This window comes from Betta splendens, chromosome 6, assembly GCF_900634795.4.
Source record: "Betta splendens chromosome 6, fBetSpl5.4, whole genome shotgun sequence".
Taxonomy (NCBI): Eukaryota; Metazoa; Chordata; class Actinopteri; order Anabantiformes; family Osphronemidae; genus Betta; species Betta splendens.
The window spans coordinates 3,759,775-3,787,569 of record NC_040886.2 but is presented as its reverse complement, the minus strand read 5'-3'; the positions used below and the strand labels follow the sequence as shown (position 1 = coordinate 3,787,569).

Sequence of the window (27,795 nt, the reverse complement as noted above, 5' to 3'; positions counted from 1 at the left end):
GAAGATAACTGTCACAATTGTGTCACAATTATCACTTTAGTGTATTTGCAAAGTACACAAGCCAGAAACACTGACAGCATCCACCTTACTCTTAATTGTGTCTTGGAGGGGAGACATTAGTGATTTATTTAGTGGTTAAGTGAAAAGGTAATTGATTTATATAACAATCCTCAGGTTGCAGAATCTACAAAAGCACACCAAATAAAAACAAGAGAATAATAGTATGCTTATGGGTGTATTTTAATAAAAATAATTCTGTCAAAATTAAACAGAATACAATATCTTTTTTTAAACATGTTTCCAGTACATAGATATTTTTTCAATTATTTTGACTTTTTTCAATATCATTTTACAGATTAAAAGTCATGCTAAGTAGAGGGTAACTCATTTCACAATTTTTTGGCTAAAACTTAAAATTCAAAACATGAAATTATAATCGTTACATAAGTCAATTATGCACAGCTTGTCTTTGATGCCTAAATGCTGCACTCTGGTACAGGTAGCGTCAGAGGCCTCAGGGCCCATTGCGAAAAAACTGCTCACATCCCTTCCTTTCTCAAAACAATCACTGATCATGTCAGTGGCTATGTCTACACAGACAGTAGAGGAAGGGTGTGTGGTAACAGTGTTGAGATGCAGCCCAGGCTAAAACACAAAGGAAAGCTGGGAGACTTGTTCCCTACAGTACAGGTATGCAACAGAGGTTGTTTCTCCTCATACATTGGGTGTAACAGAAGTCCGTTATAGCTGGAAAAGCAGGTGCCATGTATCAGCAGTATGTGTAGTTAGTAGCATAGTTCCCATTTAGCAGAAGGTGTTTATTAAAATCAGCTGGGTAAAAGAAAATCTGGCCACATACCCTGTATGAAACCCCACACTGCATTTACAAATCCTCCGTATCATAGGAGCCCATATTTCCCTACTGTTTGTGTTTATGAATTCAAATATACACTTCAGGATGGATCCAGATGCCGTTTATAAGGTCACAATAAAGCAGTCACTAATCAAACATTCAGTCATCCTCATTTGGTAAAGAAAAAAAAAAAACAAAGAAGCTCAATTATGTTTAGTTGGGTAGTCAATCAATGATAGAGGTTGAGCTACTTTGGAAATTGTGTGTTTTGTTTGATACATGCAGAAACAGAATACAAAGAGTTTAAATATAAACTATATAAAAGATGCCCAATATTACACAAGTAGTTCAGTCAACCCAATTATTAGCAGTTAGCTAGCTAGCCCTTAAGCTAAAGAAATCAAAAGCTTTGTGCTTGCTCAGTCTCACATTAGTAAACCGACTAACATTAGCTGTTGCTAATAATATCTGTTCTTTAACTGAGGTTAATGGCTAAGCCAAAAACCCAGATTACCAGCCAGGCTAGTGCGTTAGATGGCCAAGAGCTAGTTTAGCAACATTAAGCTAAAAAAAAAGGCAAACCGTTACTGTGCTGCTCGTTTATGCACGTAAGCAACAAGTGATCTCCTTTAAACGTTTGAGCTACTGGCGAGTTAGCTAGTAGCTAAGAAGAGCTAACTGGCTATAACAGGGTAGTGGTTTCTGAACCTAGAGGAAAAAAGCTAGAGATTCAAAATAAGGTAAGTGACATTAATTCAAACTGATGTGTAATAACATTATTTCAGAATTCATTAGTGCTGCTAAAAATTTCAGTTCATTTTTAAATAAATGTACTATTTCATATTAAATATATTAGTTCTCTATATAATATTTCTGAAAAGGAGGTGAAGTTGAAAATAATCTTATGCTTTGGGGTGTAAGAAAAAAGAAACACTTAAGGATTTTAGAAACAAATGATCACCCTATTTAATGTTACAGGAGGGGCAGTGTGTAAATCTCACAGCAGCCATCCAGGACAATTAAAATGTTCTTCTTAATTACTTCATTTTATTTTTCATACCTTTCAAACTCTGACCTTTCACTCTTGTCTATATAGAAAAGTTAGGGTTATGGGTGTAAGAAATGAAATGGTCCGTGTGCTCCCAGCAACTGGACTGGTTTCCACATTTGTGTGATTTGAAATTGAAAAAAAAGATACAGATTTAATTGTCTGCACTAAAAATAAAACTTTTCCGTTTCGACCAATGCCTTGATCTTGTTATTTTAAATTTTAATTGCAAAGGAATATGAACAGATACTGTGTCCATGCAGACTGTGGACCGTAGAGAAAAAAAAGACTGAGGTAATGAATGCACGGGAGGGGGCTTGACTTTTAGCCGTACACACACTGTGCTTGTTAGTCAGCCTTTGCTACTGATTTTCTCCATGCTGGCATCAAGGTGACTATGATAATAGTGTTAGGCTCAGTACTGAGAGCGGCCGTTACAGGTGCAGCTGGGGCCGTGTGCTGCCACCTGCAACCGCATCACTGATTGGTCGATGCAGTGGTTGTTACAGTGAAATTAAGGCCCCAACACCTATAATATTCCAATTGAATCCCTTATCATCACCTTTTTCCCTTGGTTACTGGCAGAGTTCGCCACTAGAGAGACCCCCCAATTATGTTTTATACACAGGTGATGTTTTTCAGGATGTGTCTTGTTCTTTGGCTACTCACCTGTTAGCTCACAGGACTTTATTCTCAACATGACTAGGGTTAAGGAAGGCAACAAAATACAGCCACCAAACTTTCTGGAATAATTTGGGGACTCGTTTTTGTTTAACATATAGCAATGTATTATATTTGTATATGAACTCATAAATGCTTCCAAACTCAATGTATATTTCTGGAGGCTCAAAGTTACTACTACAAAATCTGTCGGTCAGTCTTCTATAATGCACATAATACCACAGGGATACCATGGGGATGGGGACAGACGTGTAACCAGCTGTGGGTACTTTGGTGTATGATATGGTGAACAATAACAACATGTGAGTACAATACTGATAGTAAGGAATCAAAATGCACCCAGAAGAAAAATAGGAAGGAGTATAACATTTTGTTTTGTCCAGGATGAGCACAACAAACAGACATAAAAGAACTAAAAAGACTAGATAAACAGAATTTTTTTTTTAAATAGTGTCACACATTTTTTATTTGATAATACTAAATTAAAAGGAAGCTTTCTTCTCTCTCTCTCTTGCTCTCCTATGTCTGCGGTGATGTTTTGGCCTGACAGGCAGCCAAACACACAAATCACAGCATACTTATCCCTCCATCGCCATGACAACTGCCTGCTGGACATGCCTTTCCTCAGTGCTACTTAACATTACCTGTAGAGAGATGCATAGTAACGAATAAGATATAGTGTTTAAAACACCTTCCTAAAGTAAACAGCAAATACTAGTCAAATATTCTCACTTCTTAATTTATAATATTTAATTAAAATAAACTGCTTTCAAAAGTATTTTTACTTATAAAATTTGTTAACAACTTACTTGGACCTGGGCTAGTGCAAAAAGTTATCTACTCTGGCAAATGAGCAGGAACCAGACCGGACTCGGGCCATGAGTTGAACACACTCTGTGGCCTGACCCAGTGCCAACATCAAAGGAGGCTGTTTAGGCAGGTTTTGGGACTCTATAGCAGAAAGAATATACACAGTTACAGATTTATTAAGAGCTTATTTCTTCAAAATATAATGTTAGATGAAGAAAAACATTTCAACAGAAACAGAAAAGTCTGTCACAGTATTGTGCAGTGTTAATTTTTTTTGGATTACGTTATCATGCAAAGAGACAGAAATTATATTAAAAAAACATTTTCACATTGGAAATAAGCAGTGCACAAACTACTGTATGCAGACATGTAAGGTGTGAAGTCAATTAATGTAACGTTTGTTGATGCATTAATATGACTATTAACACAGGTGACATTGAGTTTTACCCAGTATGGCGCTGTTAAGTGCAGAGCAGAGTGATTCTCTCTGTGTGGGGTCCAGCTGCTGACCAACGGGACAGCTCCACGGGTCAGAGTATGCCAACAGACTGAATGCATCCTACACATCAACAGACAGAGATCAACATGAGTACTGAAATTCTTTCACAATGCTGCTATGTATGTAATAAAATACACCTGTATATCATCTAACTCACCAATATTTTGTCCATATACAGTATAATTATCAACTGACCGGACTTTAGTCTTTCATCAGTACAGTATGAACAGTATCTTGAAGTTCTAATAAACATTTTGTTTGAGTGAGATTCTCATGGTTTGCAGCAATTCTCGTTGCTTTTATAGAAAGGAATGATTTTAGGCAAACATACAGTAACAGTAATGTGTTTTTTGATTAGGCGTTGCTATAGTACACATGAACTTCCAAGGAATGTCGTGTCAATACTGGCATATTAAGCAATAACTGTGCTGACTTTATCATGATTATTGCTTTGCACAGTCTTTATGTTTGCATCCTGTCGGTGCACCCGCCAATATACAGTAAGAACACATGCTATTTTTAAAGGGCAAATCAAGGCTAATATCCTGATGTTAATGAGCCATCGCACCACCATCCCACCCTCTGACTTGCGAACACAGATACACTTAGCAGATCCTGAGAATGATATCATACAGTCGAATTTTGTGAGTAAGAACTTCATTAACCAAATCATAGGTCTGTGTTCACCTACTGTAAGTAGGGCTCTTTCTGCCCCCTGGTGGATAGAAGAATAACCAATTCACATTACATTAGTATAGGTTTCGCAGGGCTAAAAAACTCCCTGAGTTTAACCAGGAAGCTAGATTTTAATGCTTTTACCACACTTTTCCAAACACTATAGTTTGAGTAGCATCTGAACATCATCTGTGTATACCTGAAGCATTTTCTTGTGTGTGGCATTCTTGCCATATTCCCGGCACAGCTGGTCGTTCAGTGCCTGTAGCTCCCGTCCAAACTGAATCATTCTCTCTGTGGCCGCCTGGTTCCCACCACAAAGCTGTTTGCCATTACTACAGTCATCTGGTGGCAACATACACACACAGGCGATATTCTCATAATTCTAAGCAATCGAAGCCAATGTTCAATGAAAACCACCATCACAAGAACAAGCAATGGTTGTGGTCTGTGTTTGTACCTGCGAACCCGTTACTGATACTGTTGTCATCTGGTTGAAGGATCTCTTCATGTTTGTATGTGCCATTCATAATTCTTGCTGATGAGCTCTCAACAACCCCATTGGTATAGTGCTCTGCTTCTATCTCCATCTCACTGTCACTACAAATACGCACACACACGCACAGTGTAGGTATATAATGCAAGACAACATACCATAAATACGGAAGATTCACAGAATAATAGCATAAAAGTGATGGATAGAAGAACTTAGCCCCTGGCTCATTTTGACTTCACAAGCAGCCCAGAAGCTCACACGGTCTATCATTCTGAACTGAGATTTTTTTACAACGTATACAAACACACCTAAGTTGTTATATATTAAACGTACTGAAACCTCTTGCCACCAAGAGTTGGGCTTCTGCTGTATAGACTGGCAGGCCTTCTCACCTTGTTTCCTGGGTGCTGTTGGTACTGTGTGGTTGGCTCTTGGTGGAGTCTGAGAAGTTAGACTCAGAGTAGTTTACAGAGGAGGGGGAGGAGGAGGTGGAGGAGGAGGCGGAGGAGGACGCGCTGGGGTATTTGACGCTGCTACTGCTGGTGCCGCCGTGTCTCTTTGACTTGTTGGGAGGAGTTACCCCATTACTGCAGGTAGGGCTATCTGCTCCTGGGGTTGAATACGGGAGATGGGAAGACAAACATATTACATAAGATTGCAGTTAATCAATGCTTCTGGTGGATGTTTTTAAGTATTTCTATATCTTTGAGTTTCTGTAATAGGCTCCTTCTGCATTCATACCACCGGTGTGCAGGTGTGTGTTGCTGACTCCGTGGCGGGGGCTAAGGCTGGGTGAGCCTGAGTAACTGTCCTGGGACTTGGGGGAGCGAATATTCAAGCAGCGAACTTCACTGTCTGTACCGTTTACCATCTCCACAAACTGACGACACCTAAATCATAGAGGATACAGTACCAGTGATGGTTACAACATGCTAAAATCATTTATTTAAACAACCCATACAAAAGCAAACTGTGCTTCTGCACGAGCCATGATGAAGACATGCTTAGCTTTACATCATACATTGTTTTTAGCACATTTGTCCTGCATTCAAAAGTGCTAACTTACTTTAACATGAATAGCAGGTTGGGGTTATGTTCTAACAGACCCGGATAAATCTGCTGAGTAGCCTCTATAGCTTCACCGACCCGTCCTGCCAGCACCAGCTTTTGTATTCCTATTAGACAAAGGCAAAGATAAGACATGACGGCATTAGGAACCTGTTCAATATAGTCTAGTATGTCACAGGGTTAATGTGAGGGTTTGTACACTGACTCTGTCTGTTCTTTATAGATGTCTGGTCCTCTTGTATCATGGTCTCTGTGGCTCTGGCAAAGGCAGTTGCTGTTGCACAGTATCCATGGTGCACCAGATAGCTGGATACCATGCTGAACAGAAAACAAAACATGAGAAAACTATTTACAGTAGTGGAAGCAAAGGTAATCAACTAATTTCTATAGGATTTGATAATAAAATGCGAGATTTGTCAAACTCTCTAATATAAACGTATTCCTAAGTTGATAAAACACAAACAACATTGATGAACACACCTAAAAAACATGGTGAAAACAAGTAAACTAACTGTTGAACTTTGGCAGCAGTAAGCTCAAAAAAAGCATTTTCCATGGCTGTGACTTGGACCTGCACAACTTTGAACTATTCTGCTTCTTAAACTGCTGCAGCTCTGACATGCAGTATTCTCACCACTATTATGGGTACTTATTTGTTATTTCCACAGTATACAGTATGTCACATTAGGGAGGCAGATTTTCAGATGTTATATGGACATCCTGCACAACTGTTGCTTATCTCACCTTTGGTTTGAAACACATCTTACAGAGCAAACAGGTTTGTGTGATGTTTGATGCAAAGGTGTTTGCATAATGTATTGCAAATGCAAAATTAGCATTTTGAAACTTAATAGTGTATCAAATAAATGTTAATATATCCCACTCCTTGTGTGAGTAATTACTAATAGTGGGAGTGATCCGTCTTCTCCAGAGTTGCTCATATCTGCTATCTCGACTATCATTCTCTCACCTTAGAGATACATCTGTGCTGTTAGAGCAGCATAAACAGCAGTGCTGGTTATGAATCTTACTTCTGCAGGACTGCCTGCCACTCTCCCAGCCTTTCTCCTATGGGGAACCGTGCTATCATGCCATGGATCTTGGCCCGCCATTCACTCATGTAGTCCTCAATGTCGAACACAAATGGCTGCTGGCCAAAGTTAGCGTCTACAATCTCACCTGGTGTCTGGAGCCCCACAGTGGGGTACAGGTTGGGCTGTCATTTGTTAAAAAACAAGAAACAATAAGGGCTTCATTAATCGGTTTTCCAATTTCCACTGTTCAGCATGAGTTTGTGATTGTATGACATTTTTTTATTAGAACAAGTACTGTTTAGTGTATAAGCCTTACATAAGTTTTGCAAACACCTAATAGGAAAAGGCAAACGATGAATGTTATATTATAGAGAACAGAGAGAGAATTCATCATGAATACTTACAGGAAGGTCTGTGAAGGCTACACCTATAGATGAGAAGATAGTTAACCAAAAGATTTCTTATATTTATATACATCTACACATCTAATATTTTGCAAAAAAAAATCACCAACCTAAACTGATGCCGTTTTTGGTGTAAAAGCAAGTGTTGTTAATGAGGTTAACACAGCAGCCAATGACATCTCCTGTGGTGAATGTTGGCCCATATGGTTGGCCAGTCCCAGAGGAGCAGAAGGAGTGTCCATCATCTCCATGGTAACCATATGAGTGTTTGTCCCATCCTAAAATAGGACAAGGATTAGGATTAGTTTGGTTATTTCATATTTGACCCCTTATGAAGATGTGTTGTCAGTCAAAGCGCTATAATTAACACTAGGACTGTTGATAAATATGGATGATTTTAATGCTGCCCACTACGTATGACCGGTTTCTCTCTATAGGAGCATTTGAGGTGAAATGACTTGCTGCTGAAGGAAGGAAGACAGTTACTCAATGACTTCTGCTGCTCAGATTTTCCCCTCTACTACCACCGCCTGCAGGGCCTCTTATGAAAATTCCGTCAGATTCACACACATACTTAAAACTCTGTGGTATGTGGTGCAGTGCCCTCAACGACCAGCAGGAGGATCTCGTCTGCGTAAAGGAACTGGTGAATCACTGACAACAGGAACAGCAGTACAGAAGGTTGAACCAGGAGGAAGAGGATTCACCTAATTTCTTGTTTGTACTGGAGGAAATCAGAGCTGGTTTTCAGCTATAAGCTAAATCTTTGATTTTACTGCAGCTATAATACGAGTAGCTTATTATTAAATATAATGCACAGTATATTTGTTGTACAGTATAGTAAGACAGCAGGCAGAGGAATGTGCATTCTTAGAGCTTCCGTTTTGCCACCATCTATAACAGATCACAATTCTTCTTGAAGATGTGAGCAGTTTCTACAGTTTGCTAGTGCAAATGATCAGCGACATGTTTCAAACTAGGCCATAAGTGGCACCCCCCACCCCTTTGCTGAGGTCTGACAATTTAAATTGAAGGCAAGCAAGACATATGGAAATTTTTAACAAAAAAAAAAAATTGGTACTTGTTCTTGTATTAGTCTTAGTTTGTAGAATATATGTACTTGTTATTTTGTGTTATCAATTTGTTGATTACTATAGAAAGCTGTTAAACATACAGTATTTAAAAAGTATTGCACAATGCATTTAATTTAGACAAGGAGGCTCCTAAGTAATTAATTCATGCATGTTTAGCTGTCTATGACAGTAATATTTAAGTGACAGCTGTTTGTCTCTAAAACTAAAACATACAGTAGTGCAGAAAAGACAGGAAGAATACAACTGTGCAACAATAAACATAAGACAGAATTGCTTAACTTCAGTTCACCTAAACCAGACTGGATATCTAAAAAATGGATAGATCTTCAAAGACATCTTAACACTGGGAATTCTGTCCAAAAACAGCTCAAGGTTCTGCAGTAGGAGGAAACCACTACAGTTTCTAGTTGTAAGTTATTTGAATGAGCACCCTGTTGTGTTCTGTTTAGCTGATTGAGTTTCTCAGGAATTCCTCCTCCCGAGCTGACTGCACTGAATGGGACCTGAACTCAGCAGCATTTAACTTCAGCCCGCTGTCGCTCCATCAGTGTCTCATCTCAATCACAGCCTGTCTGTTGTTGCCAAAAAGCAAAGCGGGGGTTAGTGAAAGTAGGTCGTTGGTGAGGGCAGATATTAAATGCGTACTTGTATGTGTGTATCCGTGAGTGAGTAATTAAGAATTAACCTAAGCCAAATGTGTGTGTGCATTTGTAATTGTGCTGCTATTTACAGGAAGCACATTGAGAGACAGGGAGCTATTGTGTGACTTTGGTGCACACTGGCTCTGTCTCTCTGCTGCACTTGTGTATATGATTCTGTATGTGTGTGTTGAGAGGTATTAGATTAAGCTGCTGACAGGGATATTGCCTCTTAAGCCAGGGTCACTGCTGCAACATGCTAATGAAATGGGCAGGCCTCCACAGTAGGATCAGACACAGAGGTCAGCAGTGGAGAACATTGTACTATTAAGGAACCCACACACACATACACCCACACACACCGACAGAGTCAGTCAGCATTAAGGCAATCGTGAGTAATCTGTCTACCAGGTCTATAGACTGTAAACACTGCATTTGTAGTGGAATCCTAGCAACCAAGAATTTTTCACAAGTAATTGAATGATTAATGTTCGAGCAGGTTTGGAAAACATGCTCGTCAATGCAATATGGTTCCATATTGTTCCTCCCTTTGTGTAACATTTGACACATGATTCATGAAGAGAGGGGAAACAATTTATCTGAGTGTGTATGTGTGTGAGTCTGCTGCCCCAGTGTCCACACAGTTCCAGAAACATCAGCCACCGGACTGATCTTGACTCGTCAATAAGCAGGTCAAATGGCCCCAGACAGGCCTGGAAACTCAACACTGATTGGTCAAGCAAAGGCGACTTCTGATTGGTTGGGGGATGCAAAGAGCTTTAGACCAGACATGTGGCTACTATGCTTCTTTTTCATCAAAGATCTTTGTTGTCATTGTATATGTTTGCCAGGAGTTGTAGGGATGATTTGGAATAGAAATAAGTGAAGTAAAAATATATTTTTTTACAAAAGATATACATTTGATACTTTTGACATTTAATAGCTGGAGTGTATTAAAAAATATATAATTATATAATACTACTGTCTCTTTTCATTAGTTTGAGTGATGATAATAGACATAGAATTATAGAAAATGACCAAAATGTAAACAGGAAAAAGTGCAAATACTGTGAAAAATGTCCTTTTTTTTTTTTACAAAAAGCTTTGAATGAATGGGACATTCTCTTGTCTGTCATTGTTTGTGGTTAAAAAATTGCCATCTGTGTAACGTACTACAGTTATATTTTTCAAGAGGATGAGCTGTTAAATTTAACGATGTCAAGAACCCATGTCAGCTTGGGAAATACCTGTAGAATTGTAGCGAGTGTTGGAAATACCTTTTTTGATGTATCTGACAAATTAGCTCTGTGCCTTGAGTATATAGAGGCTCAGGCTGTGGCTAAGTTAATCACTGTTTAAACAATGACACTAAGCCCCCAATAATACTGTACGTTGAATGGCCGTTATTACAGTACAGTAGATTAGGTATAGATACAGTACTCTCAAAATTTACATTAACTGGACAGAGTTTATGAAGGGAATTGGCAATTGATCAAACATACAGATGGATGACAGATTAATTGAAAATTCCTGAATCCTTGGGGGCAATTTACTAACATGATCTGGGCCCAGTTGTCCCCACAGACACACAAAGTGGTTCTCCCCTGTAGTCACCATTCGGTTATCACTGAATGGTTTGAGAAATAGTGGGAATCCATATGGCATTTGCTGTCACTGGATCTTAACTCAGGGAACGAGGGAACTATTTTGGAAAATTGTGTTATAATTCTCCGGCAGAAACGGTAACACATGCAACACATAGTTCAGTCCAAGGTCAAACGACAAACCCAAGTCATCATCATCGGTCTCTGTCCATTTGACTGCTCAGTGACATGTCCCAGGTTGTTCTTTCTACCGTTGTCACATTGACAACAGCCGACACAAAACCCATTTAGATACTATACCAACACCACATATTCTCATTTCCTCCTGCTTCCATCCCTAAATATGCCACTTTTCTATGCTATTTTCACATATTCTTACAATCCACTTCTTCTCACTTTCATCTACTTTAAATATTCTGTGCAATCTCCACACACGCAAACTATCATTCATCCACATCCTTTGCTCTCTCTCAATACTCCAGATCCTAAAATATCTCCAGCCTGAATAAAAACAATGACTAAGTGTTAATAATCAACCCTTTTCCTGTCATGTTTTATATTTTACTACTATTATTATTATTATTTAACTATTGTAATCTGTAGTGTAAAAAACAACAACCACACACTCGTTAATTAATTAATATTGTTTTCCCTCTGGAAGTGACTGTTCTGCTCTCCTTTGCTCTGCTAGCTTAGTATGTAGATTAACGTCTGCCATGGCTTCTTCAACTGTGTTTTTCCTACTTTGTCATGGTCAGTGTGCGTTGTGTTCTCTCTGCCTCTTATAGTATCTGTGGCATTTTTAATAAGTGTAAGGTATTTTCAGCTCTAGAGGCGAGGTGACTGAATTGGAACCTCAGCCTCTTACAACGGAAAACACATACAGTTACACAATAGTGGCCTGATAGCCCATCTAGTAGAGCATCTCACATCTGTGTACCTACACAGAACACAGAAGTCGCCCTAATCCTACTACTGAACAGGTACATTGTCTTGTTGATGCTGGAGCTTCACTGTTGTTCCTCTCAAGGAGGCAGTGAATCAAAGGAGGTTAGCTTCATGGTATACAGTAACTCAGATCTACAGCCTAAAGCACTGGACCTGAAAACTAGAAAGACAGTGGCAAAAAATTACATGCAACTTGCAGGCAACAGTTTAATACTACATAAAAAAAGCACTTTGTGCAGCTAGAACTACATATTATTCATCAATCATTCATCAACGACCCAGGTTTCCTTTCAGCACTGTAGCCAGGCTGACTAACAGCCACAGTTGTGTTAAGCTTAGTATCCCCCTCAGCAGCAATGAATTAATTTTATTACAAATAAAACCATTACCATTAGAGAAAGAATTCACCAGAGTCTCCCAACAAATGAAATAAATCAATGTGCATATCAATCAGCTTCCTTGCTGGGGACGTCCTTCACCCACACTAACCTGCCACCATGGATCTACAGGTCACACTAACTGTCTCTTTTTCTTCTGTACTTGTGCTTCTCCCTTCAGACTTATACTTACACTGAGCCTCTTTCTGCTGGAAGTTTCTTCCTCTAAAAGAGGGACTTTTTCCTCTCTACTGTGCTATCAATATTTTATAGCATATACAAATATATTTGTATGTTAGTATATATAAAGTACACAAATGTTAAATATACTTTATTTATTGATTGGCTACAAATACAATCTTGCTTTATGTGTTGTGAATTGGTGTCTATATAAAATAAAACTAAATTTGACTGAATGTAACCATAACTGAACAAAAAGAGCTTTGCGGAATTTTTTTCTTTCTAATTTGCCAAAGAACTCATTTTAAGTGACTAAAAGTTGGCTCTTGTCCAAGGAGGCAATGCTCTTGCTGAACAGAAGCAGAATCAAGTATTTGACATGAACTCTATTCATGTTTTCAATCCTGCAAATCTTTATTTCACCACATTTGACTGCTCAAGCCAAAGACACCATTCCATCATTTTTGCATCAGCAGATTTAGTTTTCTACCAGCCTGCTGTAGCATCCTGAAAAAAACAAAAGCCTCAATCTGTTTCTCAGCTGGAGGGGAGTCCATTATATATAAAGAAGTGGTTTTAATGTTTTAGCCCTCCACATTCTTTATTTTATGGCCAAAACAAGAGCTCTCCAGTATGACATCATACACTTATAACCTTGGAAAAGTAGAATCAATGGTTCTGTTGCTGTAACTGGTTGAATTAGACTGTACAGGTGTATTGGATAAATTGAGTGCTAGTTAAAGGTATCATTGACGGTACTCACCAGGCAGCCTGTTCATGTTGACTCCCTGGGCTGACAGGCCAATGCCCATGTAGCTGCACATATGGGGAAAAATTCAAGTATTAGTCGCTTTTATACATTATGCACCCTTATCATTCAATCCTCTGGATGTTTAAAGTAACTTTGTTGCACAGTTCAAAAATTATTCAACTGAGGTTTCAGGTTTTGATGAGTGTTAAGCAGAAGTAACTTTGAAAATTCGTTGATGTCCTTTATTGCAGAGTGAATTTCCTCTAACAGAGAGTTGGTGAGGTTTGCACAAATTTCACAAATATGTTTCTATTTTAGGTCTATTATATCTATATTTCTCTATTTTAAGTTGTCTGAAGTTGTGGTTCTGAAATAGTTTTTCCCCAAACTTCTGGTGCATATTTGTAAACATGTTTTAAGTACTCTACATGTTTTTCCTGGTGTTCTTACTGCTTCTACAGGTAGTAGAATGACAGGACAGTCCAAAATGTGGTCTGTGAAAAAGCATGCCCTTATTTGACCTTATAAACAATAGTGGTATGTTGCTAAATTGTAACTACATAGCGCCATGTAATATCAGCACTGTTATCATATTTAGACGTGTGAAAATAGTTCGACCTCAGAATCAAACACATCTTCCAAAATGTGTTTATCATTTATTATAAATCTGGGGCAGAGAGCATTTTAGTGTGCATGAAGTGTTTTAAAATTTGAGATGCTGTTTCAGCATAATTGTGGTTACTACTATTGAAAAACTAATTCGCTTTTATGTTGATTTTTTAAGATAAATTAAACAATATATATGGGGCCATGAGCTGGTGTTCTTGAGGAACATGATTTTTTGCTTTTGGATTTTTTGCTTATTTTGTGGTAGGAATGTTACAAATCTCTGTACAAGCACATGTTATTTTGAGAGGTTATGATAATAACATTACCATTATACCAACTGAAGCATTAATCTGTACTTTTCCTGTAGTTTATGACAGCCCTAAAAATCAATGCAAGGTAAAACTGCTAAAGTTTTGCTTGTGGAGGACTTTGTTCGCTTGAGACTGGCTCTCTTGATAATACTCGTTGGAAACTGCAAATGCTATGATACAGGGACCCAAGCAAAAAACATAGAATGAAGTATAGCTAAAGATAAAACAGCTCAGTTTTACTTTAGTTTCCTTACAGAAACTGAAAAATCCTAACAGACCACACACACACACACACACACACACACACACACACACACACACACACACACACACACACACACACACACACACACACACACACACACACACACACACACACACACACACACACACACACACACACACACACCTTTATTTAAATTCAGATCACTTAGACAGAATCAGCAAACACTCTAGGTGTCAATAATTGAATGAGTAAAATGTATATTAGAGAACTGGCGATTAAATCAGCTCAAAATAACACTATTATAACTACATGGTCGTACAATCACACATGAATTAGCAGTAAAGTGACCCCAGACTGACTCACATGTTATTTTGAGAGGTTATGATAATAACATTACCATTATACCAACTGAAGCATTAATCTGTACTTTTCCTGTAGTTCATGACAGCCCTAAAAATCAATGCAAGGTAAAACTGCTAAAGTTTTGCTTGTGGAGGACTTTGTTCACTTGAGACTGGCTCTCTTGATAATACTCGTTGGAAACTGCAAATGCTGTGATACATGGACCCAAGCAAAAAACATAGAATGAAGTATAGCTAAAGATAAAACAGCTCAGTTTTACTTTAGTTTCCTTACAGAAACTGTTGAGAGAAAAATCCTAACAGACCACACACACACACACACACACACACACACACACACACACACACACACACACACACACACACACACACACACACACACACACACACACACACACACACACACAGTTGACTTAGTTAAGTTGACTTACCCATCTCGACCTTTGCTGACAATCTTGACTTCAAAGTAGTAAATCCCACATGCAGCAGGAATTGGGTGTGTCGCTCGCACGGACGCTGCATCCTTGTGATTCTTACCATGGCCTACAAGAAGAGAGGTGCAAATAACTTAGGTAGGCTAGTATCAACCTAGCATCTTTCACACAACTGGGAAAACGGCATTGTGAAAATTTGTGGTTCTGCTGGAAAGAGCTCAACTAACATTAAACGGACATTAGCTTGCCACTTCCACTATTATTTAACCAGCACATTGAGCTTTAGGATAACACTGGGTCTGCAGTGCCAAAGCTAATACATAAGGCCCAATGTTGCAGGCAGCAGCAGCAGCAGCAGCAGCAGCAGCAGCAGCAGCAGTAGCAGCAGAAGCACCACAACAGTTTCACTCAAAAATTGGCCAAGCTTAATTCCCAAACCACCAGCGGCAAGGCCAGCTGTTAAGTGCCAACATTTGTCCACACAAATTTCCACTCAGTACATTTGAATTTGTTTATAACATCCCAGATGAGTATTTAGCAGGTTTCACATGATAATGTGAAGCAATCTAGGAGCAACTGCAACCAAGTTCTATTTACTCAATATGTTTTTAACACAGCCCTGCGATGGACTGGCGACCTGTCCAGGGTGTACCCTGCCTCTCGCCCGTAGCCAGCTGGGATAGGCTCCAGCACCCCCGTGACCCCGCACTAGGGAGTAAGCGGTTAAGAAAATGGATGGATGGATGGATGGATGGATGGATGGATGTTTTTAACACACATTTATCTAGAGCTGTGTTTGACTATCAAGTTGCTTTTTATCATTCCACCTTTTTAGGTTTAATTCCACATGTGATAGTGACATCAAGCTTGTTAACTTGATCTAAGGTACAGTGAGATGAGCCAGGCCTAAATAATGACTGATCTCTGTTAAGGTGACTTTTCCATAATGATATTAAGCATGCTGCTGATTGGTTTGATTTGGTTTGTTGGTGAGTTAGAGACAAAGATGCATTTTACAGGTTCAACAGGAGTCTGAACTTATTAGACCCTGGCAAAACAGTGATTTCTTTCTGTCATTCTACTGTATATTCAGATAGCATCTTATGTAATCCCCTTAGGTCCTAAGAGAATAGGGAGAGCGACTACCATGTTCAGTAGTGTGTTGTATAACTGCAATTTAGCTTCAACATTAAACATGTGCATCTTTTACTGTTACACCTACTTCTTGTGACCCATAAGTCGTCAGGCCTACACACACACACACACACACACACACACACACACACACACACACACACACACACACACACACACACACACACACACACACACACACACACACACACACACACACACACACACACACACACACACACACACACAGCTCCTGTGTGAAATGTAGATGGACTGTAACCTTAAACGAAGCAGCTGGCTGTCAAGAGACACAGGTTGTTGCTTATACGGCCACAACCTCAAGGTGTGTGTGTGTGTGTGTGTGTGTGTGTGTGTGTGTGTGTGTGTGTGTGTGTGTGTGTACTAGACCTAATTTCCCAGTTTATGGAGACTTCAGAATGTACACACAGAAGATAAAACGCAATGAGGGGAAACTGAAGCAATGAAAACTACATTAGTATTAATCATGATTTGCAATCTCAAATATTTACCCAGCAAGTCACGTTATTTTAAATTGACCAACATGCTCAGTCACGTGTGAATCTGTGACATTGTCTGGTCTGAAAGTTGCAGGAATATTCATGTCATCTATTTTTAGCTGCTTCTCATGAAAACTAGTCCTCAGTAGAGCTACAGGTTAACATAGATGGGAACTAGAAAATGACCAATGACCAATAATGACCATATGGTAAACCAAGATCAGCAATTTATTATCAGTTATTGGAAGAATAGATTCATCTGAGTAGGAAAAAACTGTCCAAAATGCAAAAGATAAAACACCCAACTGTGTAATGAACAGCACTGGCATTGCCCAATTGCAAGTTTGCTGCCATTTTACATCAAATTTCTTCACCAGAGGTCAAGGATCAAGAATTAAGGTCCCGTTTGTTTTACACAACAGCTAAGAAAAAAAAATAAACTTTGGTATTTGAAAATCAAACTCTTTCCCAGTCCCCTTAAAAACACAAGTGGCCAATTTTATTTAGGTTTATAAATTAAACATGACTCTCAGCTTAAAAAAACAATTATTCCATCAACCTTGCTTACTGGATGTCTGTGTGGCAGCTGCCAGAAACAGTAAAAAGAATATTAATTGTGTTTTGTAATACAGTGAATAGAAATTAAATCAAGTGTGGCTATTTTTAACCATGCTAAAATGCACCTTTTATTTAGGCAAACTCTTGGTCACAGAATGCATTTTAACACCAGGGGTAGGCTGATGTCCTGCAATAATCCTTCAGAACTTGAACATATTAGATGGTAGAACACATTACGTATTGTTCAGTCATCAACAGATATTTCAGAAAAGACACACGTCTAAAAACAGATTCAAACAGATTTGAAGTGATCTAATCATCAGATGTATCACTTGTTCCGTGATGCATTTGGACATTTGTGATACACAAACAGACAATTCCTACAGTAACCTCATTGTATCAACATGCAATTATACCACAAAAACTATATTATAACAACCAAGAGTTAACTATGAAATCAGTATGTACAGTTGATGAACTTGAACTAATCAAAAGGAGTGATGATCAGGCAACACTGAGACATTGGCAAAATGAACACTTAGCCCCTCATGTAATTGGACCAAAGACTTTTGTCTTTGAGCTTGGCACCCTGTCAGACCTCGCTGTGCTGTGCTGTGCTGTGCTGTGCTGTGCTGTGCTGTGCTGTGCTGTGCTGTGCTGTGCTGTGCTGTGCTGTGCTGTGCTGTGCACAGTACTATAGGCTTTTCAAGGACAACCTTTCAAGGCACAGCCAAAGACTGGAGGATGTCCCCTCTGGACCTTGAGTTTCAGGATGTCTTACTTTGGCAAGTTATGAAACCCTTGTTACTTTTCACCACTGTACCTACAGTAACAGTCAAAGTTTTGTCGCACATAGTATCTCCTTAAATCTCAGCAGCCATAACTTTCTGAATTTTGTTACAAATAAATTAGTAACCACTGACTTTCTACAGCTTTGTTGTAGTAACGTTCATGAATATGTTGGAGCGTACACCTGCTGTCAATCCTGCAAATGGCATAAATATTGTGCAAGTTTAACAGCGTATGAGTTGTTGGTAGGACCTTTGCCTTACTTACTGTAGGGTGCCCCCCCCCCTCATACAGAGTTTACTTAACAATTAACTAATCTGAACCTTAAAAATGTCTTTTAGCAGGCCTTGTCTTTTAAAGCACAATATGTCTATGTCTAAACAATATGTCTATGTTTTTAAATAACATGAATGACTGGGATGTTCTTGTGTCCAAAATCCAAGCCAATAATGCGCTAATTAAATTTGTCAATCGGTGGACTTTTTAGAGTATATGTAGGTGTCTAACCCCAAAGTAAAAAAAAGGCTCTCCAAGGCAAGCTCGCCAAGTAGACGATCCAGTCTATTTGTCGAGCCCTAACCCACCAATGCTAACCCTACCCCCTAACCCTCATCACAAGTGGGCTTGGGGAATAGAGTGGGATACACTATTTAGGGAGCCGGGCTCGGCAAATAACCACTGCATTTCAAAAATGGCGGAGATAGATGTCTCTTAAATAGTCATTTAATTACATACCGGAACCAAGTATTGCTGTGCATTCGAAAATGTTGTGCCTGCAGCAATTTCGGGGAGCAAATTTGTGTTTGACTACTGTTTTTCCTGAGAAGGACAAAGTCTGTCTCAGACCCAATCCACTAGAAGTTTTCCCTTTAATTAGCATGTTCATATTAGATCAATCAGGATATGTACTACAAGGTTTTAAGGTTGCATCCAGTTAAGACTTAGATGCATTCAAGGTTAAAGATTACATCGACTGGGAGATTGCATCAAGATCAAAGGTTATCCCTTAAACAGATTCCAATTTTTTCATATCTTATGATAAATCTTGCATACAAGCAAAAATTTGATTTGATGTTTCACAGAGTGCTGTGCTTGGTCCAGTACTTTCTTCTCTTTACATATTTCTTCTAGGTCATATTATTTAAAGATACTTACATTGTCATTGCTACACAGATGACACCCAGATACTTTTATCTGTGAAGTCATATGACACTAATAAATTAGTTGAATCTCAAGCAGATTTAAAATATATAAAGACTACTATGTGTCATAGGTTTTTGCTAAATTCAGACAAAACATTATTGTTCTTGGCACCAAAAATCTAAAAGATATGTTACTGAATCAGAAAGTTACAAAATGTGGGCCTCAGGTTCTACTGTGATCTTAGTGCTCTCCTTGGCCAGGTTAGCTCCCTTACCTGGAATATAAGAAATCTTTACAACTGCCTTTTTCCACAAGCAAGCAAAATTAAGCTTCTGTGCATCGGCTCCCCGTAAAATCTAAAACAGAATATAGAATCCCTATGTATACTTACAAAGCAGTTATGATCAAGCACCATGATATCATAAAAACTCACATTTCCATGTCTTCCTAAAAGAACACAGAGTTCTGGTCTACTTTTTGTTGCTAGAGATGCCGAATGTAGAATGGGATCCACTGATGGGGTCTCAAACCCCATTTCTACTGTATAATAAACAAAAGAACCCCAAAAATAAACAAATATCCTAAACAAAACACCCTGACTGTACTACTTACAGGGATCAACCCTATAAACTGGGCCACCAGCACACTTTCAACCAAATTAATACAAAAAATAAATAGACATTTTCAAGTAAGAGAGAAAACACCCACTGCCATCAACAATCCATTTGAGGTTCCAACATTTAGGATAATGCTTGTTCAGCTCAACTGGAGTGCAATGGCTGAGTCGCCTTCTTTATCATGGTAACTCCCTAGCCTGGTTGGTACAGGTGGTTAAAAGTGGTAGTTCAATTATATGATTTGCTATTAAAGAAAACTAAAAAGTACTGACTACTAAGAAATATTCTGTCTGGTATCATGTTGTTTGAGGAGATCAGAACAATTACAATAGTCAAGAAATTTAAAAACCTACAAGACCATTTCCAACTCCTGCAACTACAGTTACTAATATTATTAATGGCCATGACAAACAGCTATTGGCAGGAGGACAGTTTTTGGAGTGTATATAAACTGTTGGCAAAGGTGAGACCTTGTCAGCGACAATGATCACTTAAGAGTCTCCATTTGGAGTTGCTATAAACATAGTAGTGTGAAACTAGCAAAATAACACTGCTGAGTGTTACTACTTACAGTTTCCAGCAACAGTTTTCGTAGTACCTTTACAAGGGAAATGTAAGGTGATGCAGCAAATGGTCTATTGGGCATAGTCAACCTCCCTGGATGTGTCCACTAAGTCCAAAAACTGTGAGGTATTCATAAGCACAAAGTCATCATTAAGGCAGGGCAGGTAGACACCATGTGGCCTTAAACTGACAAAATTGGCACACTGGCCAAAATAGCTTCCAAAACCACAAGGGTGAAGAAACAGAGCAGGAGCTAGAACAAGCAGGAGGAGAAAAATTATTCTATACATGGCAGAACAGACCTATTTATATAACACTTGTGCAGTGTCACTTAATCTGTGCACCTGTCAAAGAAATAAAGACTTGGGCTGCTGCTCTGCATAAGCTAAATGAAATGGCACGTCTTTTAATAATACAGGGCATCTATGGATTAGTTTTGCTAATAAAAAAATTAATTCATAGTTCTATACAGAGAAAAGGAGTCTACATAAAAACTGATTAGCAGCAGTTCACATGCAAAAAACACTGACAATTATGTCAATCTACATAACTCAATATATATATTATAATGTCATCCATTTGTATAACCACACATACCTGACAAATATTTTATTCAAATGATCTGTGTTGTGCCTACTTGGTAGCCTTGATTTAACAAATATTACGCCTTTTGTCTCAAACAATAGGACAATTACAAAGTATGTGCCAAATAAGGCTTTCAAAATAGGTTACACGGCCAGCCTCAGCCTGCATCCTCTCATCCACTGCATGTTTCACTGACGTAAACAGCCAGCAGGGCCAAAAGTGGCCTTGCAAAGCCTCTGTGGAGATTTCTCCTACCCATCCTGTTACTGTGGGGGGCTGACGGATCGCCTGACGAAAAATAACAGAGCAGGCAAAAAACTGACAACAGGACTTGACTTCACCCAAATGTCACCTTGTTTTGATTTACACACTGCACAAGTAAAATAAGGGCAGACACTACTAACATCGTTTAGCCATCTGAAATAAGTGAGTGACTATAGCCTGTGAAGGCAAGCGTTGCTGTTATTGTGAAAACTGTCTGGTGAAACTATAGATTTAGTACAAGATCGGTACATTTGGCCTGATGTAATGCGCAGAGGCCTCCTGCCTCACAGCAGCTGTTAGGAGTGAGCTGGCTGCCTGCTCGTTGGGGGATGGACGTGGAACTGGTGTGGTGTTCAGGGCATTTATGGACATGGATGGTGTTGAACCAGTTATTTCCAGGCGGGGGGGGCAGAGAATTGTGCATTCTGGAAAAAAAATGTCTAGAACATTGCCACTGAAATCACGCGAGAAAACACAATGCAGATTTTCTTCTATTTTGTTGCTTGCTGTTGTCAAAAACAACAATTGCAGTTCTGTACGCAGTCATACGTCATGAAAGGGTAACAAGTTTGGCTGACGTCCACTGCGTATCAGACTTATACTGCTGTTTTCAATACAGCGTTAATGCAGCTAGGTTAGCTAACGTTGGCTAATTAGCAGCAAGGCTAACTATTGTGTTTAGTTATGAGATAGCGTGCCGTTAGCTAGCTCCTGTTTGTCAAATGACATTAGCTAGCGTATTAGCAAACCCATGTCTACGCGTTGTTAATGCTCCAAATGCTTTCTTTCAGCATAAACTACAGGGGCCGTCAGATGTACAGTCAATATGCTGCAAACAAATAACGTCACAAACCGTAAATAAACAAAGGAGAATCGTTTTGTTCAAAGTAAATTTCAGTGAGGTGATAATGCGACCGTCAGGGTTAGCGAGTTCACTGTCAACCATTTGGGCATTCCTCTGCTCATTTGTTAGACAAAGCAAGGTTATAGGACAGGAGAGGCAGCTCAGGCTAGATTTACCAGGACTACACACACACGCGCGCGCGCACAGTCAACATAATCGCATACTGTGTGTGCGACTGAGAGACAGACCCCCTCCGCAATAACACGGTGACATATTTGAGCTGCGACCCTCTTATGGTGTGACTACTTGTTTAGACCCATCGGGACTGTGCCAGCTCTCTAACCTTTGTAATGGACCCGCAGGTTGTTCTGTGACAGTCCAATGTAGCTGTATTTATCCTTTGGGCTCCAGAATCGGGGTAATGGGGTCTCTTCCTCGTTCACAGCCGGGTAAAGACGTTTCAGACGTTCGTTCAGCTCGTGTTCCTGGTAATTAAAAGCAGGGTCTCCTAACGGCAGACTTCCCGCTCCAAGCTCTGCCATCTTTGGCCTCTGTCTGGAATCTTATTGTTCGTCTCTTTCTATCCAAAGCCCCGTGTCAGTCCGCTGTAGGCTGAGAGTGAGAGGGACTGAGGAGAGAAAATAGCAGCAGTGTGACATCCCCGGATAAGCAACAGAATGTACTGTAGGCTGCACCGGTGCCGTGTGGGTACTGTAGTTCAGTCGCACACTCGCTTTTGTGCTAAAGCCTCTAGAAATGACTACACTGCTCTTTTAGTACGACACCGTGGTTAGGGGCTTTAAATGGAAACGATTGCCTGAAATATTCGTTTTTTACTTAAAAATGTATATGTACAATACAACATTAGATCTAAGACAGATTAGATCTTAATTTTATCACACTGATGTTACTGACAGCATATAGCTATTTGTCTTCTAGAATAAAATAATATGACTACTGTATTTCTAAAACAATGCACTATTTGCAAAACAAGCATAAAAGACCATAAAGACCACCAAGGTCACTTCTATATTTTTCTTTCACTGTACAATGTAATAAGACATTGGTTATTACTCTTTTGCAATTTTAAACAACTTTAAAAGTAGTTAGGCGCGTTGCGGACTACTATATGGGGTCTTGATACGTTGACGTTGCCATGGACACACTGCTACAACAACGTGATCCGTGACACTAAATCGAACGCCCGAACCAATACTTGTTTGTTTTTTTATTATTGCGTGCTCATGTTATCGTTAAATATGTCACCACCAACGGATATTAAATTTCCACCTTTAACACCGTCACAAAGGCAAGTGATCTATACAGAAGTTAGTTGTTAAAGTAGCTGTTGCTAATATGATGTTAACTTAAATAGCGAGGCGAACTGTAATGTTTAAACCTGTTCTGTTATGTCTTTGTTTGTTTTAGAGTTACAAATGACAGACCGGCACAGCATCAACTCGTTAAATTCTCAGAACAAGGACAAGAGGCTTTACCTGTACGACCAACAACCAGACAGGTAAAACAACCAGGTACAGACAAATAAAATGTAGCAGATGGTATATTAAGCATGTTTTGAACATTTATATCTCTAGATTTAAGATTTAGATCTTACATTCTATTTTCATTTTTTAAGAGCGCGTTGTCTTGTGCTTTATGTCTGTCATCGTTGTAGCACAGAGGAACGTCGTTTCATTTCACTCTATATACCACTGTTTAGATTGAAATGACAATAAAATACCTTAAAACGTTTACGATAGATAGATAATTTAACTATAGTAAACACAATGTGTCTGATATAAATTTCTTTGTGTGTGTGTGTGTGTGTGTGTGTGTGTGTGTGTGTGTGTGTGTGTGTGTGTGTTAACTATTAAGTTGCGCTGGACAGAGAGTAATCACATTTATGCAGCTCCAGGGAGAAAGCCTCAACTCCTGGTGCATCTGGAGAACTCTGTGCAGAAGCAGCTACAAACTATAAATCCCTGTGAGCCAAATTATGAAGTGTTGAAACTACAGGTGCTATACCATTGGTTTTTATTTTACACTAAACCTAGATGAAATTACTTGCGCGCTTTTCATTCTCAGAATACTCAAACTGTATAACTTGGTTGTAGGTCTATCGCAGAGTCTTTGGTATTTTTATCAAAGAGTTCAAGACTTACCAACCCCTTCTGTCTGCCATCAAAAAGGAATATGAAAACACTTTAGGTGAATACTTACAATTTGTAAATTGTGACAAGTTTTTTAATTTTATTAAGTTTTTGTGTCGACTGAAAATCCAAAAATAGTGCAGTTTAAAACATCATAAATATCAAGGAGCTTGGCTAAATAACAGAAACATCTTTCTGTATAATCCTGTACACTTTTTCATAACAGCAACACACATTATAGACACCAGTAAAGCCATATCGTTGTTAAAAGGGAATGAATTCTAAAATTCATAGTTCCTATTTTTTCAAGCCTAGAGGAGTTTAGTTGGGGGAATCTATTAAAAGATGCATTTAAGAAGAAAACTTGCCATCCACAATGATCACATTTCCTTGGTTCAATGATTGATTCCTGATCATGCATTACACATCTGTTCAGCTTGTCAGCAGGATCGAATTCGGGAGCTGGAACCATTGAAATCTCATTTAAGGCTGGTGACAGAGGAATGTGACAAAAAGATTCAAGTTCGCTGGGAAGAGGAGCAGGCTGAGATTGGTGCCTTGAAAAGGGAGAAGCAGCAACTGCAGGGGGAGGTTGAGGCCATGAGGGAGAAAGAAAAGACCATGCAGGCAGTGGTATGTATGAGATACTTATTCATTATTAATGTAACTTTGTATGTGATACTTCACTTCTTGTTTCTTGTATGTGACAAATCTAATTAGTCATATCTAAAGATTCTTTATCCAAACATACAGAATTTTCTCCAATTAGTGAGCCAGGAGTAAAAGTCCTTTTATTAAATGACCACTTTCTTGACTTAGCCTATTTTACTAAACTTTGTTTCACTCCAGATTAAACATCTGCAGTCTGAACTGTCTAAGCAGTATTTGCAGTACAGGGAGGAGTGCGACGCACGCAAGTTGCTAATTTGGCAGCTCAGTGACCAGACAAGAAGCTCTGTGAAGCAGGAACATGCTGCCTATGGAGGTACAAGCAAACTTTTAATTATTCAGTTAATCACAATTTTCTACTTTCAGCTGAACAGCATTATTAGAAAAGAAAATGTTAAACTTCTAGCCTCAACTACGTCTAAAGGTCTTGAAGACACATATCAATTCAAATCACAAACCTCTTTGGCTCCTGCTACAAATTTGGCATACTGCCCTATAAAATATGTACCGTATTTTAATTGTAGGGGAAAACTATTGTATATTTTAACTATTAAACACCAAATATGTAAAGATCAATTATCTCCATATAATTCTATTGTGAAAGATGAGGATAAGGACCCTGTGGAGCTGCAGCTCGCTTTGAAGATGTGCCGGCAAGACTTGACTAAAGTGCAGGAGGAGCTCAACAGGATGAAGGCAGAGTACTGGGATGTTGTGCCTCGACGGAACTGGGACATCCTAGAACAAAACCACAAACAGACACTTCTGCAGGTAGCTTTTTTAGACACTAAACACATACTGTTCACATTGTGTACCCATATAGATAACGTCCTACACCCTTGTGTTTGTCTTTTTCTCTTTTGCTGTTTAGTTGAAGACACTACAGGGTCAATTTGACCAGGTGAAGAGTGAATATGACACCCTGCTAGAGATCCATACCTCCTTGCAGGCTGTTCAGGTGCTATATAATTCATTATACAACAGTATATATTATTGGTTCCATTATATTGTGATAATGCATGAGATTTTTCTTTAAAGAAAACCTTGTAAGTTACAGGAGTTGGCTAATAAAATAAATAATGTTAGCAACAGCAAAAAGCTATTCAAGGAAGATTCCGTGTACAGAGATCTTTTCAAATTATTCATAAACTTGAAGCTAAAGCCTTGAGATACTGTAGTAAAAATATAAAAAAAACTAAATATAATATCTGATACATGCAGAACAATCCAAGCTATGTCCCTCTGTTCAGTCATAGGGGATATGAGAACTATTGACCTTCTCATATACTGTAAATCTCAAACTGTTCATTTAAAGTGCTGTATTTCAGACGGCAGAGTGTATGTCTCAAGGACAAAGCCAGATGCAAACCAACCAAGGAAAAGAGATGATCAGCTCTGGTTGCACTGCGAGTGGAACACCCACTGCTCAGGACTTTAGGTGTTACAGATACACAGAAAATTGCAGTATAACCAGTTTTGTCCATACAGTCTAAAATCACAAATGTATCAGTTACCTTAGAAACCTTCACAATTTCAGAAACATGTTGTCTTGTTTGTGTGTCTTTCTCTGTCAAAACATTGTGCTTGTTGTCTACTGTATGTGTAGAACAGCATTCTCTCTGAATTCAGATGAGGAAATATATGAGCCTGTGGCTCAAAATGAACCTGACAGCAGCGATAATGCCATCTCACCCCAAAGACTGCGCAGCCCGGTATGTTCCAACAGAGGTTTCCCTGTCTTGTCAGGATAGACAAAAATGTAATTTTTGTAAAGCCATGTATGCATATACCTTCTTCCCAGTTTCTAAAATATTTTTACTTGAATGCTTTTACAGTTTGCTGAACATCATGTAGCAGACTTATCTTCGACACCTGACGAACCAGAAGGAAATGCTGCAGCACTTCATGTTACAGCCAGCAGCTAGGACAATGTTGTTGGGTTTTTTTGTCATTTAAGAAACCTTGTGACTTCAAATTACCTGTTTGCATCAGTGTGAATGGTTGCTAGTGTGGCACTGTGATGGACTGGTGTCCTGTCTAAAGTGAACCACAATAATAGTTGCCAATAACAGCTAGGATAGGCTCCAGCTCCCCCAAAAACATTACAAAGACAAGTTCGGTATTAGATATTTTGGAATAACCTTCCTAGGATGTACAGGATGTATGTAGCATTAATCATACCTTCCTGTCACATTATGGGGCAAGCACAACTCACAATCAAGTGAGTGATCAAGTGTTACTGTGGGTAAAATTATTGCCAAATTCAACTCAATAAATACAAAGAACTATAATTGTTTGTTTGTTCTGTAGGATATACTGTATAAATGTGTTGTGAGTAACCCTGTAAACAGAAAGTAATTAGCTTACTATACTCACCAACATTATAGTGTTGACTATAGTCAACATTCAAAAATTGTGACAAACATTTTGAATACATTTTGTACTTCATGAATGCTTGCAGAGTGTTTTTTTTATCAGCATTGAACAAAACATTAGAACCACCTCTTAATATAATACATTCTGGTAAAACTCTACCAACCACTGTGAGCTTGATAAAATAAATGATAGATACAGATGAATTATGACCATCTAAAAGTCCCATTAATATCCAAGTAGCTTTATTGGGTTGATTGTGTTCTGGGTTAGGAAGTTAGATCTTGACACATTCCTCACCCTGGTGTCGCTCTCATTGATTCTCCTATAAGCTAAGGAACAAGTTGGGCTTTTAGTTAAAAACCCAGTAAATCTTTGATCCCTCTCATAATATGTGGGAGAGGTCATTTAAAAAGGAACTAGAAGCACAAACACACACAAATAATATAGATGTCCAAAGCAAGGCCTGTTTGGGGTGTTCGCAT

General features: G+C 38.9%; 2 protein-coding genes across 5 annotated transcripts; one reads left to right on the top strand and one right to left on the bottom strand.

Moving 5' to 3' along the window:
- Positions 1–222: 222 nt before the first annotated feature.
- ranbp10 (RAN binding protein 10) lies at positions 223–22,837 on the bottom strand. Its single transcript, XM_029152929.3, has 15 exons — positions 22,462–22,837; positions 15,100–15,211; positions 13,173–13,225; positions 7,679–7,846; positions 7,569–7,591; positions 7,162–7,346; positions 6,336–6,448; positions 6,129–6,237; positions 5,804–5,952; positions 5,455–5,671; positions 5,027–5,166; positions 4,766–4,911; positions 3,840–3,951; positions 3,392–3,533; positions 223–3,226 (listed from the first exon to the last, which is right to left on the bottom strand). The coding sequence occupies exons 1-14, from the start codon at positions 22,658–22,660 to the stop codon at positions 3,403–3,405; spliced, it is 1,857 nt and encodes a 618-aa protein (XP_029008762.1). The 5' UTR covers positions 22,661–22,837; the 3' UTR covers positions 223–3,226; positions 3,392–3,402.
- A 430-nt stretch (positions 22,838–23,267) lies between these two features.
- On the top strand, positions 23,268–27,385 carry tsnaxip1 (translin-associated factor X interacting protein 1). Of its 4 annotated transcripts, XM_055509923.1 has the most exons (11): positions 23,268–23,427; positions 23,547–23,637; positions 23,994–24,134; positions 24,233–24,326; positions 24,705–24,901; positions 25,118–25,253; positions 25,542–25,708; positions 25,809–25,895; positions 26,266–26,375; positions 26,544–26,649; positions 26,773–27,385. In XM_055509923.1, the coding sequence occupies exons 1-11, from the start codon at positions 23,363–23,365 to the stop codon at positions 26,860–26,862; spliced, it is 1,284 nt and encodes a 427-aa protein (XP_055365898.1). In that variant the 5' UTR covers positions 23,268–23,362; the 3' UTR covers positions 26,863–27,385. The 4 variants fall into 4 exon arrangements, with proteins under 4 accessions (XP_055365898.1, XP_055365899.1, XP_055365900.1 ...); XM_055509924.1 differs by lacking the exon at positions 24,233–24,326 and having other exon boundaries at positions 23,994–24,102; XM_055509925.1 differs by lacking the exon at positions 26,773–27,385 and having other exon boundaries at positions 26,253–26,375; positions 26,544–26,628.
- Positions 27,386–27,795: the final 410 nt, after the last annotated feature.

What these genes read in the sequence shown, in the direction of transcription:
- tsnaxip1 (XM_055509923.1), top strand. Translation starts at nt 23,363, where the DNA reads ATGTTATCGTTAAATATGTCACCACCAACGGATATTAAATTTCCACCT. An exon ending in AAAAGACCATGCAGGCAGTG is followed by an intron (nt 24,902 to 25,117) that starts GTATGTATGAGA and finishes GTTTCACTCCAG; the next exon opens with ATTAAACATCTGCAGTCTGA. An exon ending in GGAACATGCTGCCTATGGAG is followed by an intron (nt 25,254 to 25,541) that starts GTACAAGCAAAC and finishes CTATTGTGAAAG; the next exon opens with ATGAGGATAAGGACCCTGTG.
- ranbp10 (XM_029152929.3), bottom strand. Translation starts at nt 22,660, where the DNA reads ATGGCAGAGCTTGGAGCGGGAAGTCTGCCGTTAGGAGACCCTGCTTTT. An exon ending in CAAAAACGGCATCAGTTTAG is followed by an intron (nt 7,592 to 7,678) that starts GTTGGTGATTTT and finishes TCTCATCTATAG; the next exon opens with GTGTAGCCTTCACAGACCTT. An exon ending in TATCAGTAACGGGTTCGCAG is followed by an intron (nt 4,912 to 5,026) that starts GTACAAACACAG and finishes TGTTGCCACCAG; the next exon opens with ATGACTGTAGTAATGGCAAA.